This window comes from Protomyctophum parallelum (assembly GCF_964188405.1).
Source record: "Protomyctophum parallelum genome assembly, chromosome: 1".
NCBI lineage: Eukaryota > Metazoa > Chordata > Actinopteri > Myctophiformes > Myctophidae > Protomyctophum > Protomyctophum parallelum.
The window spans coordinates 9,769,461-9,787,116 of NC_139697.1; the positions used below are offsets into that span (position 1 = coordinate 9,769,461).

At 44.0% G+C, this 17,656-nt stretch overlaps 1 protein-coding gene across 1 annotated transcript; it reads right to left on the reverse strand.

The window, feature by feature from the left end:
• Positions 1–422: 422 nt before the first annotated feature.
• On the reverse strand, positions 423–17,180 carry slc39a4 (solute carrier family 39 member 4). The gene is made up of 12 exons (XM_083772059.1): positions 17,054–17,180; positions 4,920–5,276; positions 4,316–4,523; positions 3,693–3,802; positions 3,413–3,602; positions 3,109–3,281; positions 2,194–2,382; positions 1,984–2,079; positions 1,725–1,779; positions 1,449–1,601; positions 1,035–1,222; positions 423–807 (listed from the first exon to the last, which is right to left on the reverse strand). Exons 1-12 carry the CDS (start codon positions 17,162–17,164, stop codon positions 679–681), a joined length of 1,959 nt encoding a protein of 652 aa, XP_083628185.1. The 5' UTR covers positions 17,165–17,180; the 3' UTR covers positions 423–678.
• Positions 17,181–17,656: the final 476 nt, after the last annotated feature.

Here is a 17,656-nt window from a genome sequence, read left to right on the forward strand (position 1 = left end):
CACTAAGAAATGAGCAGACAAAATTGGAACTGGAACACCACCAGCTGAAGAATGGGTACGCTTTCCTTTATGTGTGCACACTTTCCTTACATGTGTCCTTTATGAGTTTCAAATAAAGGAACATATTGACTTAATAATGTGTGGCTTAACTTTCAACTATAGACATTGGCCTGTTTCTCAACCGTGGAATGTGATGATATAAGATTAGAGAATACTATCCTAGTATCCTGACAGCATTCTATAGAAAAAAACATTTGAAGTTGCATGTGGGGAAAATAAAAAAGTAACGTGAAAAATTATGCTTTAAATACAAGTAAAACAACCGATAGAATATTTAAATTAAATGAACATATCCCATTGTGATAGAATGTGTACAGTATACGCATCAACTGTCTACATGCATATAGACACGTACAGTATTGTACATGTATGTATGCACTCGCACGCACGTGTGTGTGCAATTGCATGTATGGATTCGTTTCACTGTCTTGAACCATCCATGTTCTTCCCACTGTATAGAATATGTGATATCTTGTCTTCCTCTCTCTTTGAATAATCCCAAAGTAGAATGACCAGTCTACTGAGAAGACCAGATTTTGTTCGACGTACACGTACTCATTCCCGTGGCCTCTGTGTTTGTATGTCTGTGACTGTCTCTGTCCATCTCTTTCCTTTGATCTAGACGCCTATCTGGTCCTCGTATAGTGACAGCAGCAGTAGGATGCCCCAGCCACTAAGCAGACCTAGGTTTTGCAGGAGAAACATCAGCCAGGGTCTCTCATAGTTTATGTGGACCATCGTTGGCAGCTAGATAGAGAGCAGAGATGGTGGATAGAGGAAGAATAAAAAAAAGAGGGCAGGGTTAGAGGAGGGGGGAAATGATTAGCAAACATCTAGTGGCTGACATGCACACATTGAGCATCTAACAAATATTTGACACATGCTTCATAGACTTACTGTCACGTATATATAAACAATCCAGCCGTTTTGGCAGGTGTCTATTGTTTAATTAATTAGACACACGAAACACTCACCATATCAGCCAGTCCAACATATAAAAAGAGTCCTGCAGTGACTGCAGCTATCCATTGTTTGGTGGCGAGGTCAGTGGCCACAGACAGAGCAATATACAGGCCTATGAAAGATGTACAGGCACTGCCGACGTTCAGCAATAAGGCCTTACGTACAGAAATACCACAGTGAAGCAATATGGCAAAATCACCTAGAAAGAAACAAACAAAGGGGTTAGTTGCTATTTGATATTTAATGCTATTGTTCTTGTAAATATTTGATATAAACTTCACATTATTTTCATAAGATAATCTAATTTTAAATTGTGATTATTCAAACAATGCTGATGACATGTCATCATAATCTGAAAAGCTTTCTAAGGTCAAAATATTGTCTATATCTAAGTTGTGTGTTCTGCTTTCTTTTCTTTTTCTTACCAAGTTCATGTGGTAGTTCGTGGCAGAGTACGGCAAGTGATGTGGCCAAGCCTGATTTCCACGATAGAGAGAAAGCTGCACCAATGGCCAAACCGTCTGCAAAGTTATGGATCCCATCGCCTATGGTTATCATGAAGGGCAGCAGACGCTCTTCTACAGGGACATACACATAGACAGAGAGATTAGTGTTTCAATTAGAGTTCCTCTAAGTGAGGTGGGATAGTAATTCATCAAAATGCTGTGGTGTGCCTGTGTGTCACACACAGCTTATCTCACCTCTGCTGCGCTCTTTCATTGGAGACTTGTTCAGACTTGTTGTTTCAGGGTCAAACTGAAATAGATACATTTTATTATTGTTATTATTATATACATTGTTGGTTATAGTGATTAATGGAACAAAATGTGTTTTGATCATGCGTGCGTGCGTGTGTGTGTGTGTGTGTGTGTGTGTGTGTGTGTGTGTGTGTGTGTGTGTGTGTGTGTGTGTGTGTGTGTGTGTGTGTGTGTGTGAGAGCGTGGGTGCGTAACCGCTCACCAGGACTACTTGTGATGCCGACTGGTTCTTTTCCTTCTCTTTTTGGTACATTTGTATAACCTTGCCATGATCACAGTGATGAGGATCAGATTCCTCCTGGAGACGGAGACAAAGAAAGAGAGACGGTGAAAGAGAGTAATCCACTAAAGGCAGAATGTAAAATAAAAGACACACAGTTTAAGAAAGTGTGTTTGTGTGTGCACGCCTTACCCCGTGATGATGAGGATGATGATGATGGTTGTCTTCTTTACGAGTGACCAGAGAAAAGATACATTCCATCAGGTAAAAGTAGTAGATCCCAGCCATCACCACCAGCATCTTGTATATGTAGTCCATATCCTTACCATGCCTGGTACCGTGGCTCTCATTGCCATTTGAGTGCACGTGTAGGCCTAGGAACTGAACACAGACCAACAGAGGTTGTCTTTGAGCCTTTGATTCTTTGAGCCTTTGAGTAATGGTCACAAAAAAACTGACCAGTACAGCTGTTGTTCAAGTAAATGTTCCACCTTTCATACTGGTGGTCTGGAATGTTTAGCCCACTATGATTCATCATAGTATCGTATACAAGACATTACTGCAGACCATTTTCCCAAAGCATACCATGATTTTCTTTTGAGGAAGAAATTGGTTCCAATTAATTTATTCAGTATAACATGAAAATCAACTTGGAGAGACTTGCATAATTAGCTGCGGACAGACACAAGTGCTCTTCTAGAAGGCCACATCGTATAATTATGTGGAAATGGTCCATGTTTTTCAGCATGCCCCCCCATCATCATCATGTGGTGGCCAAGTCTATGGACTTTGTGCGTGCCCCCAAAGGTGCCACTCACTTCTGTGACTTTTAGTAAACTAATTGACTAACAAAGTATTTGTCAACTACGACCAAAATGACAGATTAATTGATTATTATTATCATATGAGGAGACAGCTCTAATGTTTAAGATTACGAGTGTACCCCCTCCAGGCTCTGTTTAGCTAGGTATCTCTCCACTCACCATGGGTAACAGGGCTACCTCTTCTCAGTCTGTCTAGCTAGGTATCTAGACTCTCCACTCACCATGGGTAACAGGGCTACCTCTTCTCAGTCTGTCTAGCTAGGTATCTAGACTCTCCACTCACCATGGGTAACAGGTGCAGTAAAGCATCCCCTGTGAGTGAACCAACAGCCAGGCTGATGCTAAACTGGATGGCCAACTGGAACAAGCTTGAGCAGCTCGTACACAGCAACACCACGATGCCAAACATGGAGGTTAGTGTGATCACAATGTTGGCTATGGTTGCATAGATGTATTCTGAAGAGAGAGAAGGGGAGAGTGGAAAAATGAGGGAGAGAGATAGATCAAGATCATGGTTGATATTTGTGATGGCGTCTGTGGTGAGAAATGTAGCTTCTTCTGTAGCCTATATATAAGTCTGTACTCACTCTCAGTCTCTGTAAGCTGGTCTGCAGGTGCTGGTGGTTTTACGGTGCCCTCACCACAGGCCCCACTCAGGATCTGCTGAACCAGTGCTGGGCTGAGCCGGCCCAAGTCGGACCGATCCAGGACAGAACCGGCGGTGGTGTTTCCCCCCATGCTGTGGATCAGTACCAGCTCCTCAGCTGAGAAACAACGCTGGAAGACAGAAAACAAGACAATTTAGTTTCTTGGACTTCACAATGAACCGCATTAGCTGGTGTGTGTGTGTGTGTGTGTGTGGTGTACCTGGTCCCATGTGTTGTTTCTCCCATATCCCTCATCCTGCTCATCCTCGTGATCCTCGTGAGCCTCATTGCTAGCGCCAATGCCCAATGTCATCATGAGAGTTTCTAGGTCTACAGAGCACAAATGCAAACTGGCTTTAACACAAGATCACAAGACATTTTTACAATATGGGGTTTCAATACCGTTTTAACTTTGTTCCAGAAATGCTCTCCCTAAAGCAGGGGTTTTCAACTGGTTGTCCGTGGAGGTCTAGCATGTGGTCCCTGACCATGCATTTAGTAATGCATGTAATTTGTTGATTAAAAGCCTGGTGGTGGTCTCTCGTTCACAATCAGTTGAATACCCATGCCCTGCCTCAAGGATCTACTACTTAATCAAACAAAAAATATATGTTCAGTTGATTATATACTGTATATTGTTTTTTGTTTTACAAGGGCAGAGACCACGGCAGTGACGGCACATATACATGTATGTTACCATACAGGTAACAGCCTGTTATATTGATTAGTTTTATACTAATCTGTCCATGGAGGATGTCACGTTTGTAGTCTACACAAACTAATTTAGTAGGCCCTGCGTAAAAGTAAAAATGTCCGTCTGCCGCCACATATCCGTATATTTACCATGGACAGTGAAGTTATCCGACCCTTTACGCTGCATGATGTAATCCAGGAAGAAAGTCTCTTCAGGCAGGCTGCTGATACAGTGACCTTGCAGCACATGGTACAAGACACGACCCAACACTGCACCCACTTCCACTTTCTGCCCTGTGCCTGATGATGATGATGATGCATTGACCTCCAGCATGATGTCATTTGGTCTAACACAGCCCTGGTTACATAACAATGATAAAACAGAGAAGAGAGGTTTTGAGCTGAGCTCAACAGCTCTGCAACATCCTGCAACTGGCCACATAATCGCAACGTTCCAAGTTCAATTCTGTCTTGAAACTTGTGTTGTGTAACTTGTGTGTGTACCTCCTTTTCTCTCCCCAGTTTCCTTTTTCTCTATCCTATCATAAAGTTAAAAAATAAATAAAAAATAGGTGCTTTTGTGGCCAACCCATTAGCAATGCTACTAGTAGAACCCCAGTCTCCTCGCCAGACCGATGCACAACCTGTCGTGCCAATAGGGCTGATCCCAATTGGCAGGGCTGTTGTGGGCCGGGTCTTGGCTGAGTGCTACTATACATATGCATTTACAGTAATGCAATAGTCTCATGCTCACCTCATGGTCTGAGGTCTTATAGTGCACCTCTATTTCTTGAATCAGAAGCTCCATTCCTTGTACGTCTATGTGCTTATGTTCATGACCAGGTTCGTGATCAGGTTCTCTCTCCTGGTGCCAGTGATCTTGGTGTTCATGGAGTGTGATTTTGTGTAGCAGGTGTTCAGTCTCTTTGCCCCACGTTCCCTCTACGATGGCTGTACAGGCCCTGGCAGGAGAGGTCAGATAGAACACACAGCCAGCTGCCAAGTGGCTGAGCTCTGATACACGGACTAGAAGTTTGTCCCCTCTTTCTTGTCCTTCATCATGGATGGAGTGATTGCCGATCAGCTGGTAAATGTTCTCTGTCAGATTGCACTAGACACACACACACACACACACACACACACACACACACACACACACACCGCTTTAAAATGCCGCTCACCAAAGGTGGTTATTGTACATATTGCCATAGTCCACACACATAAGAAAAAGAAAATATGGGAACAAGTAAGACATCATAATAAACACAGTAGACTACTTCTTCTAACGTCTAACAAGAATATTTACAAAAACTGTATGTCTGAGGAATGAAAACACCGGCCTTGGAGCTTTAACATTCATAGTGGAATGAGCTCACAAGTACACCATAAATAGGTCTATTTGAACCTACGGCTCCTCTTAGAGAATGACATGATATGGAATCTCACCCCAACGATTATTATGGTGTTTCACTTCTATTTGTCTTGTCTTTTTCTTATATGTGGAGTATAATGTGACAGATTATACACATGTCATAGGTTATTGAGAAACTCCCACAGGAGTTATTGTGCCACAGCTGTGTGCACACAATGGTTGGAGCATTATCTGTTTAAGATCGTGGTTGTAAGAAGAATTGTTAAAAAATAGGGGTCTTAAAAAAAAGAGGGTCTGAAACTTTCGTCAAAAGCACCCTGGGGTCTTTTAAGTAGCTGGTTGAGTATAGGGAATGTATCACTGCGCAAAAAGCTTGGAATACGGATGTGTATATTACAGGAAACATTCCAACAAACTCCCGTAAACTCCTGAATTGTACCATCACACCCATATATTACTGTATATGCCCGTTAAACTTGAGGTTTACGAGCAAAGTTAGTGCCCATAATTGCCTGTTAACTCCTCTTTTCACACAGTGTATGTTTGCATTGTGCATTGATCTGCTGTCTTTTTGACAGCTGGTGAAGATAAGTGAGATTGGGAAAGCATAAAGGAACCTTGGCGGATGTCACCGAGGTTGTCTTGACCTTCTGCGGTGTGCATAGACTTTGGCCAGGCAGGGAAATATTTTACTGTCATGCAGAGGTTAAACAAAAGGAAATAGAGCATTACTAGTTGCCAGACTATATTTCCTTTTGTGATACTGCTGCTTGTGCACTGCCTTCCTCATAAGATTTTAGGACATTTTAATGATTTAGATGTGCAGTTCACTCTGACCCAGACAAAGATAAGGAGAGCACACGAGGGCAGATATACCCATAAACTGCTGACACACACACACACACACGCATGCACGCGCACACACACGCACACACACGCCCGCAGGCCCCGCACGCGCGCAGCACATGCACAAGAAGCTAATGAGGTTCAATGTGAAGTCCAGAACGGTAAACTAATAGGATAATAACAAGACGATTCATGAACTAATGATCATCTGTTTACTCATCCAGCACAGCAGTGGGACAAGTCTGAAAACACATACTGTAGTAGTTGGATTGTAGGGTGTTGCCTTATTTGACACCTGACCCTGGAAATTTACAGTAAATAATAAACCTATAGGGGAGACAGGCAACATTTAAACTCTTACGCTGGCTGTACAGTTAATTTTATTGTATTTACATTACTTTTTAGCCCCTTACAATTACATCACTACTATAGATACCATAGTTATTTGAGAATAGCTAGATGCTGTCGTCCAGGTTCCCTCAATTGGTCAGTTCATTCCCTTTATTATTTAATAGGTTCTCTTTATTGATTAGACTTATTGTTACAGCGTGCTGCCTTTGTTGACTAGCATGCAATGATATCAGAACATGAATTATCTGCTGTGAGATGGAGGATGACTGATTCAAGCAGTCACACCTGGCCTGAGTCAAACTAGAACTGGACTCAGAGCTGGGTGTGGCTTCGCACCTGTTATGCATGGACTTGATCAAGGCACAACAGGTTAAATCAGTCATCTCCACAAACACTCAAAAAGAGCTTCTGTCCGGACAGCTTTCCTGTGTAAAGTGTCATTTTGTGTTATTCCTTGCACATGGAGGAATAAAACTGTCTACTTAAGAAAGCTGCCCTGTGTTGTGCCCTTCCTTGCCCTGGGTAGTGACTAGTCGGTCACACCTGCCAAATACAGTAAAGTGGATTCTACTTTAGTTTTACATAAGACAATGATTCCCAACCTTTTTTATTTCAACAACTCCCAATTTGATATATATTATAGGTCACAGACCACCATTTGATTAGACCCCCCCCCATTCTCAAAACCTTTTTGAGGGGCGCTAGCCCCTCCTATGTCCAGTTTTTAGGGTGCGTGTAAACACAAACATTGTCCTAACACAAACATTCATGCCATTGACAATGAATGGCCAGATTTGAGCGTTTGTCCGAACACAAACATTAAATGCTATTGACAATGGCCAGTTTTGAGTGTTTGTGTAAACACAAACATTACGTAAATGTAGAGGGTTCAGAAATAGCCTCTATTATAGTTTTGCACTAAAACATACACCCCCCATTTTTAAAGATTTATTAGAACTATTCTAACATTTATTGACACTTTTTTATGAGATGCCACATCTTATTAGACTTCCTAGTCAATAGATGGCGCTCTTGCGCTACTGTGAATCATAGAGGAACTGCCTATAGTCTCGGTCCCACGCATGCGCAGTTAGTAATAAACCGCTGCTGACCGAGCAAAGCAACACTAAAGTTCGTGTCCTGTTCCTCGTTTTTCACAGGTATAAGAATCATATCTAAACATTCCTAATGATGTTGAAACTACTGTGAACTGTCAGTGACATGTTTAGTAACGTTTTGAGTGTACTTGAAGTGAGTTTGGATCAGTAGTTTTATTGTTTTGATTGAGTTGAATAATGGCTGCTGCCAGGTAGTTTTACACTGTGTTACCACACAGACAGCACACGTGGTGCGCGTGCGTGCGTGCGTGTCTGAATGAAAACGTACGTGTTATTTGAATGTATTTGAGCTAATGATGATAAATGGAATCTGAGTGTTCTGATTACAGTGTTAAGTTTGTATGTTGAGATACAGATTGGATAGGATGTCAAAAGGTTTATTATTGTGTACTTTATTTTTGGTTTATTGTATTTTGTATTTTTGAAGCTATTGTGAAGTATGTTATGTGTCTATTATTATTTTGATCTTGAATGCACAATATGAATGTTGACATTGAGTTAGTAATAAACCGCTGCTGACCGAGCAAAGCAACACTAAAGTTCGTGTCCTGTTCCTCGTTTTTCACAGTGCATTCAACCCTGTGAATCGCTTGTACCGACCCAGACTCCCCTAGGTCTGAGGCCGGTAACAATTGGGGGCTCGTCCGGGATCACAGCGCCACCTAGCTGGGAAAGTGGGAACTGCCACGGAGAGAACCTGTGTCTAAAGCTTCAGGGAAGGCTGCATTGCTGTGCGTCATCCAGAGAGTAGAGACCACGGGCGCTGAAGATGGCTACTACCACAACCCCACGAAGGATGCTGATATTCACGATCCAAAAGAGACTCTTAGCCTTGAGTACCAGTCAGCTACAGACTGTTGCCAGTGCTGTTGATGAATACAGAGACGCTGAGGAGCTTGCGGCTTTGAGTGAACCAGAACTGTATGATTTGATTGTCGACTACCTGAAAAGTGACAAGTTGAAAGTCATGGAGGATGAAGGCATGTCTCAAATCCTTCCCCTCAACGACATGATCGAGGACATGTTCCGACCCCTGGATGGAAGAGGTACTGTGGTAGGAGCTGACGTGAGAGGAGTGGTCGAGGCTGCACCCCTCCAGACGGACGATGCAGCGACCCAACAGACCAGTTCAACTACAGTGACCATGGACAGTCACCTGTTGTCCCAACCCAGGGAAAGAGACATTCACACACCTCAACCGACTATGGACAGAGACACTAGCGCACCAACCAGGAACCTTGCCACTTCATCGCCAGCCAGATCCATCACCAGCAGTGCAGGTGGTGCCCCTCCTGGCCGTGCCAGTCCGTCCTCCAGTAGTGGTGAGCAGGTGGTGAGATTGACTGATGTAGCTGCTCTGTTTCCACGTAGAGAGTTTAAACTTCATGGTGGACAGATTTCTGACACAGGGTGTGAAATGTCATTCAGTAGCCTTTGTAAACAGATGGATGAAGGGTTACATGAAGGGTTTAGTGAGTCAGAGATAATCCGCACTGTGCTTAAGATAACTAAACCTGGTACATTCAGAGAAATGTTAACTAACAAAGATGACCTTACTATGAGTGAGTTAAAACGGTTTCTCCGTTCCCATATCAGAGACAAAAACAGCACTGAGCTTTTTCAGGAGCTTAGTACTGCCAGACAGCAAGACAAAGAGGGCCCACAGCAGTTTTTGTATAGAATCATGGGTCTAAAACAGAGAGTTGTTTTTGAGTCACAACAGCCAGGTGCAGATTTTTGTTATGACAGAAAGCTTGTTCAGGGTACATTCCTTCACACACTCTACCAAGGGTTGAATGAAAAAAATAACCATGTCAGATGTGATCTCAAACCGTTCCTCACAGACTTGCAGGTTAATGATGACCTTCTCCTAGAACAGATCACTAAGTCCACAAGTGAGGAGGCAGAGAGGTTAAGACGCCTTGGTACTGTGATTAAACCCCGACCAGTAACTGTAAGTACAGCTCAGACTGAGCAGACTGACCAGACTAAACAGACCAAAGTTGACTCTGAATTACAGGCTAACCGTGCTGCTATCCTAGAACTGACCGCACAAGTGTCCTCACTGACCAAATACTTTGCCCAGGTTGTCAAACCCACAGAATCTACGACTCCTGTGAACCCAGGTCCAACCCCGCACCAACCCTCAATTAGATCCCAAACAGCTGAAACCAGGGGGCGATGTCAGGATTGTGTGCAAAAGAACATTAAACATTGCCCTCACTGTTTCATATGTGGTCAGGAAGGACATAGAGCCGTTGGCTGTCTGCAGAGAAAGGCATCGGGAAACGAGAGGAGGTCACTGGAGTGAGGCTGCCAGTGACCGTCGCCAGTAACAAGTCTCCAGTACAGGTTAACTTAGTTGAAACGGTAAACCCAGGAAAACCAAAGACTACACAGCGCCAGGCAACACCAAGAAAACGTGTAGCACAACTAATTGGCAAGCGATGTATGGTCTCATGTGCAATCAATGGGGTCCCTCTCCAAATGCTGCTCGACTCAGGGGCCCAAGTGACTATGGTGGGGAGGGCGTGGGTAGAGGAAGCATTGCCTAGTGTCATAATACAGCCACTCTCCTCCCTATTCCCAGATAAACCCCTCAAAATAGCTGCAGCAAATGGTACATCGGTTCCCTTTGATGGATGGGCTTACGTTGACTTACAGATACACAGTGAGAGCCATGGACATGCTGACATACAGGTGCCCATATTAATCAGTCAGAACTGTGTTAACTGTCCCCTGTTAGGTAGCAATGTTATTGCAGAGATGATCAAAGAGAACAAAGAACAGGTGGATATGACTGCAATACTGAAGGAAGCCTTGAGTGTCAGTGAAAGCACAGTGGAAACCCTTGTTTCTGTTCTCCAGATACTGCCCCCTGATGAAACACCTCCTCAGTACACTGTGCGAGTTGGAAAGAAAGGACTAACTATTCCTGCTGGTCAAATATGTGAGGTGAAGTGCAGAGTCAGAGCATGGCCCCGTGGCGGAACAATGCTATTTGAGCCGAGCACAGAGAACAACTGCCCGGAGGGTTTAGACCCCTTTCCCACTTTAGTAGATGTCCCCAATGGCTCAACTAAAACGGCAAAAATCCCTATTCAGAATGTCACTAAACATGACATCTATCTGTCACAGAGAACCATTTTAGGCACACTTGAGGAAATTACTGAGGCCAAACCCATTAACCATTCCACCGACAACCCAAAGCCCATAAACCGTTCCCCTGTTCAAACCTGCTCCGCTCTAACTCAAGATAAATGGCACCCACCTATTGAATTGTCACACCTCGAAGAGGAGGAACAAGAGATAGCCAGAGACATGTTATACGATGAGTCAGATGCCTTTGCAAAGAATGACTCTGACATAGGTTGCATCCCAAACCTGCAACTCAAAATTCAGCTAAATGATGAGACACCAGTCCAAAAACGCTACAATGCAATCCCGAAACCCCTGTACAGAGAGGTAAAAGAATATGTGCAGAACCTGCTTGACCATGGCTGGATAAGAAAGTCCACTTCACCGTACTCATCCCCCGTGGTTTGTGTCAGAAAAAAAGATAAGAGCTTGCGTCTATGCGTTGACTTCAGGGAGTTAAACCGCAAAACTGTCCCAGACCGTCATCCGCTTCCGCGCATTCAAGACCTGCTGGATAACCTGGGAGGCTACTCCTGGTTCTCAATACTCGACCAAGGCAGCGCGTACCACCAGGGCTTTGTCGACGAGAGTTCCAGGCACCTGACCGCTTTTAGTACTCCTTGGGGATTATATGAGTGGCTTCGCCTACCCTTTGGCCTTACCAACGCTCCAGCGGCCTTTCAAAGATGTATGGAGGGTGTCTTCGAGGGCATGAGGGACGAATGCTGCTCTCCTTATTTGGATGACACTCTCTGTTTTTCTAAATCATTCCAAGACCACGTGGAGGACCTGAGGCAAGTGCTCCGCCGCCTGCGAGAGCATGGCATCAAGTTACGTCCAAAGAAATGTGAGCTGTTCAGACGAGAAGTGAGATACATCGGACGCCTAGTGACAAGTGAAGGTGTCCAGATAGACCCGAAAGACCTGGAAGCAGTGCTGCAGCAAAAAGAGAGAGAGCCGAAGAATGTGGGAGAAGTCAGAAGTCTGTTAGGTTTCCTAGGCTATTACAGATCCTACATACAGGACTTTTCCAGGATTGCACGGCCACTATTCAAGCTTGCAGAGGGTCCCAGTCTGCCCAACCAGAGACCTGTTAAAGATAACAACGTTGCACACAAAAGAAAAGTCACAAAGCCTGGCCAGCTCCCCTCTAATACACCTGTCCAGTGGACCCCCGAACACAGTGCTGTCGTCTCTCGCATCGTAGACATGTTGACCAATCCACCCATTTTAGCCTACCCAGATTTTAATTTGCCCTTTGTGTTAAATACTGACGCGTCCAATGAAGGTCTGGGGGCTGTGCTCTATCAGCAGCAAGGGGGGAAACTCCGCGTCATCGCTTATGGATCCAGAACACTCACACCTGCAGAAAAGAATTACCATCTCCATTCTGGCAAGCTCGAGTTTCTGGCATTGAAGTGGGCCATCTGCGATAAATTCAGGGATTATCTCTACTATGCACCCACATTCACCGTGTACACAGACAATAACCCACTTACTTATGTGTTGAGCACAGCCAAACTCAACGCCGTCGGACATCGCTGGGTGGGTGAGTTGGCAGATTTCCACTTCACCATAAAATACAGGCCAGGCAAGGCGAATGCTGACGCTGACACACTGTCACGGTACCCAGTAAAGCTTCATGGTCACATAGGGGAGTACACTGAAACTCTGCCCCCAGATGTAGTTTCCACCATATGGCAGGGAAACAAAGCAGTGGCTGAGAAGGATGTGCCATGGATGGCTGCACTGCAACTCTCTTCTGGTGACGACGATCCACCTGTGACAATCCCCACTATCACCCCTGAAGACATCAGAGCGGCCCAAAAGGAGGATGCAGCAATCTCTGAGGTGATGACATTGAAGAGGAGGGGATGGAACCCCAATGACAAAGACAAAAGACAAATGCCACAAGAGACAAGGAGACTAGTACATGAATGGAACAGACTCAAACTGGACAAAGGCATTCTATACAGGCAAGCAGGAAAATGGAAACAGCTCGTTCTCCCCAGTAAGCTGAAGTCCACTGTGCTCAAACACCTGCATGACGACATGGGTCATGTCGGGGCTGACAAAGTTATTCACCTGGCAAGGCAAAGGTTCTATTGGCCATTCATGCAGCGTGAAATAGAACATTATGTCATCCGCCAGTGCTCCTGTATTAAGCAGAAACGACCCACCATCCCAGAAAAAGCACCCATGGGTTCAATCACGACCAGTGCCCCATTTGAGCTTATTTCCATTGATTACCTCCACCTAGAGCCAAGTAAAGGAGGCTTTGAGTACATTTTAGTCCTGGTAGATCACTTCACCCGCTTCGCACAAGCCTACCCGACTAAGAATAAGTCAGGCAAAACAGCAGCTGAGAAAATCTTCAGTGATTTTATCCCACGTTTCTCATACCCTGAGAAGTTACACCATGATCAGGGACGAGAATTCGAGAACAATCTATTCCAGCGACTCCAACAGCTGTCTGGCATTTCCCATTCTCGAACCACACCATACCACCCGCAGGGGAACCCGGTGGAACGCCTGAATAGAACACTGTTACAGATGCTCCGCACTCTCCAAGAGGAAAGAAAAGCTGAGTGGAAAGACCATTTGCCCCACATCGTCCATGCGTACAACTGTACGAGACATGAAGCAACTGGCTATTCGCCATTCTTTCTCCTCTATGGAAGAGCCCCACGTTTGCCCATTGACTTAGTCTTTGATCTGAGAAAGGAGGAAGAGGTGTCGAGTCGACAGGAGTTTGCACAGAAATGGGCTTCTCGGATGCAGGAGGCTTACAGGATCGCCTCAGAGAATAGCCAGAAGAGCTCTGCAAAAGGAAAAAAATACTACGACCGTGGTGTTAAAGGGATTGCACTTCAGCCAGGAGATCGCGTGCTTGTCAGGAACCTGTCCGAGAGAGGTGGACCTGGCAAACTCCGTGCTTACTGGGAGGAGAAAGTTCACAGAGTCATTGAACGGGTGGGAGACGGGCCTGTGTACAAAGTTCAAGCAGAAAAGGGAGAACGAACTATTCGCGTTCTGCATCGTAACCTCCTGTTATCTGTAAATGACTTGCCATTCGAACAAGATGAGCAGCCCTGTCATGCACAAAAGAAACAGAGAAAACAGAGAGACAAACAGACTAACAACAGAGAAACAGCTGAGCAGGAATCGGATGATTCTGCTGAAGAGGAAGGATATTCCTACAACCTCCGATCGTTACCTGTGTACACAAGGAGGACAGTCAGACATCAGGCGCCTCAACCTGAACCACACAATCATCTCAGAGCTGTAGCACCAGATTTCCAACCTCTAAGACAAACTACAGAACCAGGTGATATGCATCAGCAGGAGGAAGCTGTTCCAGTTGTTGTACCAGCATCAGCACAAGCACCAACACCAGCTGACACGCTGCCTGCTGAGAATGTCCAGGAACAACCTGTGATGGATGACAACGAGGGTGATACAGGTCCAGGGTTGCCAGAGGATATGGTTGAACCTGACATAGAGCCACGAGGTGGAGAGGAACTGCCCGCGAGGAGGTCCACCCGGACTGTAAAACCCAAAGAAAGATTCACATATGAACATTTCGGACAGCCGTCATACCAGCACTGGAGGCCCGAAGCAAACGCCATGTTCACATGTGTGCCTTACCCCATGACCCCTTACCCAGTTCTGCCCCAAACCTACTACTACCCTACCCCAACTGAATGGACTTATTAGGACAGAAGACTTACATAGGATTTGACTGAAGTTCACTGACTTGACAGACTTTGACTAACTCCAATGAACCTCACCAGACACTACACAGACTAGACTGATGACTTTTCCCTGACTATGACTTGACTACTCATTGTTTGTTTAGTTCTAGATGTCAGGAGACATCTCTTGAAGCAGGGGAGAGTGTAGAGGGTTCAGAAATAGCCTCTATTATAGTTTTGCACTAAAACATACACCCCCCATTTTTAAAGATTTATTAGAACTATTCTAACATTTATTGACACTTTTTTATGAGATGCCACATCTTATTAGACTTCCTAGTCAATAGATGGCGCTCTTGCGCTACTGTGAATCATAGAGGAACTGCCTATAGTCTCGGTCCCACGCATGCGCAGTTAGTAATAAACCGCTGCTGACCGAGCAAAGCAACACTAAAGTTCGTGTCCTGTTCCTCGTTTTTCACAGGTATAAGAATCATATCTAAACATTCCTAATGATGTTGAAACTACTGTGAACTGTCAGTGACATGTTTAGTAACGTTTTGAGTGTACTTGAAGTGAGTTTGGATCAGTAGTTTTATTGTTTTGATTGAGTTGAATAATGGCTGCTGCCAGGTAGTTTTACACTGTGTTACCACACAGACAGCACACGTGGTGCGCGTGCGTGCGTGCGTGTCTGAATGAAAACGTACGTGTTATTTGAATGTATTTGAGCTAATGATGATAAATGGAATCTGAGTGTTCTGATTACAGTGTTAAGTTTGTATGTTGAGATACAGATTGGATAGGATGTCAAAAGGTTTATTATTGTGTACTTTATTTTTGGTTTATTGTATTTTGTATTTTTGAAGCTATTGTGAAGTATGTTATGTGTCTATTATTATTTTGATCTTGAATGCACAATATGAATGTTGACATTGAGTTAGTAATAAACCGCTGCTGACCGAGCAAAGCAACACTAAAGTTCGTGTCCTGTTCCTCGTTTTTCACAGTGCATTCAACCCTGTGAATCGCTTGTACCGACCCAGACTCCCCTAGGTCTGAGGCCGGTAACATAAACACAAATATTGAAGACAAAAGTGAGGACACAAATTGTGATTGGATGGAATGAGATGATGATGTACGATGATAAGAGTGCCCCTCACTTCACACAGGAAGAATTCCTTTAGCTATTGTACAGACAGTAAAACTAAAAATATGAATCAATCAAAATATAGCCATTCTCATACTCATACTCATGTTCTTGAGTTGTTTGTATTTTGTACTATAGGCTACATAATGATGAACATTAGCTATCGATAATATGCTGGAACCAACCATGATCAAGGACCCCCAGGGGTCCAGTTATCTGTGTGCCATTAAGTGTAGAGTGCTGAAACACTAAAATGAAACACAGAGAATTAACATTTGTCATTACCTTCAGCTGCTTTTAACCTATGACAAATCCAAATGAAAATGGTCTATAAATTGCTGAGCCTTCTCCATGTAGAGGATTTTTACATATTATATATTATGGTATACATATTATATCCATATACATAGTGCGTGTGTGTGTGTGTGTGTGTGTGTGTGTGTGTGTGTGTGTGTGTGTGTGTGTGTGTGTGTGTGTGTGTGTGTGTGTGTGTGTGTGTGTGTGTGTGTGTGTGTGTGTGTGTGTGTACACAGTACATACACATACACATACAGCCTACAATTAATTTAGATTGTAAAGCAAAATATTCAATGTAATTTGATTTAGTAGGCAATATAGGGCCTCCTGTCATTCCGGTCCTTATTATACAAGTTTTATAGCCTGTAGGCCTACACGTTCCACCAAACAGGCTGCAGAAGGTAGCACTGTAAAAGGTGCCAAGGTGTTCCATAACAGGGCATTCGAAAGGAGTCCGAGTCGTCCGACAGTTGAAAACGAACTTTGCGCATCATGATGATAACCACTGCATGGTTATTAACCAGGATAGGATAGGCTAGGGCTAGGCCATATTCCGCTCGATGTAATCCGGCTTGTGTTCAGCAAATAATGTTGAAGAATTAGAGGCTATATAAATTAATTAACTTTTCAGAAGAATCTGCAGCCAAAACTTGGCTACAGAGAAGTTCAGACAGAGAAGATATTGCAAGTATACGGTCTTGATCCTTTATCCAAAGTATGCATGCAGGGGCTAGTCCATAATTTGCCTACTGCAATTCCACGTTCAATATTTATATTAAATAAATGAAATGACAAAAAGAAAAATCCATAAGATCTCCAGTCACTGAAGCAACGGGCAACAGCAATAGCCTTTGGACCTCGACCTCTCCAGTGCGTCTCTCTGTCTGTCTACTGCGGAGTTGGGGGTCTAATAAAACTTACCTTTTCACACGACACCTCGCCGCCGCACTGCACACGTTTCTTCAGTAAATTAAAAAGCGAGCGAACAGAGTTTTCCGTCAGATACTCTTCTCCAGGCGACACGACACCCATCACATCTCTGTATGCATCCTCCTCTACGGCGGACAGGGAATCAAAAGAACGCAAACTGGCAAACAGCAAGAGAAGGAATTTGGGCAAATAATGCATTGCTCGGGAACCCATTCCTTTAAAAAAGAAATCAGTTATATATCTTAAATTTGAAATAGATTTATTATATATATTTTTAAATAGATTCGAATGGAACTGTATTTCAGTCCTGCAGAGGCGGATGAGCTGACAATGTGTCTCACACTCACACACAGCATACGCTGTTAATTTAAAAGGACTGAGATGACCTGGACTTGTGATTGGTTGAGACGTGGCTCACGCTGGCCTTTACCTGTCCATAAAATATGTCTCTTTCACCTGTGTGTGCAGCCTATAGGCTAACAAGCACTATAAGCCTATAATACACTATAATTCATTCAATGTCCCTCGTCATATTGGGGGTATTGATTTGAGGTGATATTTTGATTTGTCTCCTACAGTATATGACCTTGCTGT

Bases quoted from the DNA above. Each gene is read 5' to 3' on its own strand.
- slc39a4 (XM_083772059.1), bottom strand. From the start codon at position 17,164: ATGGGTGTCGTGTCGCCTGGAGAAGAGTATCTGACGGAAAACTCTGTT. The intron at 2,383-3,108 runs GTGAGTGGAGAG...GTCTGTGTTCAG, and splicing joins TACTGCACCTGTTACCCATG to TTCCTAGGCCTACACGTGCA. The intron at 808-1,034 runs GTGAGTGTTTCG...CTCTCTATCTAG, and splicing joins ATGTTGGACTGGCTGATATG to CTGCCAACGATGGTCCACAT.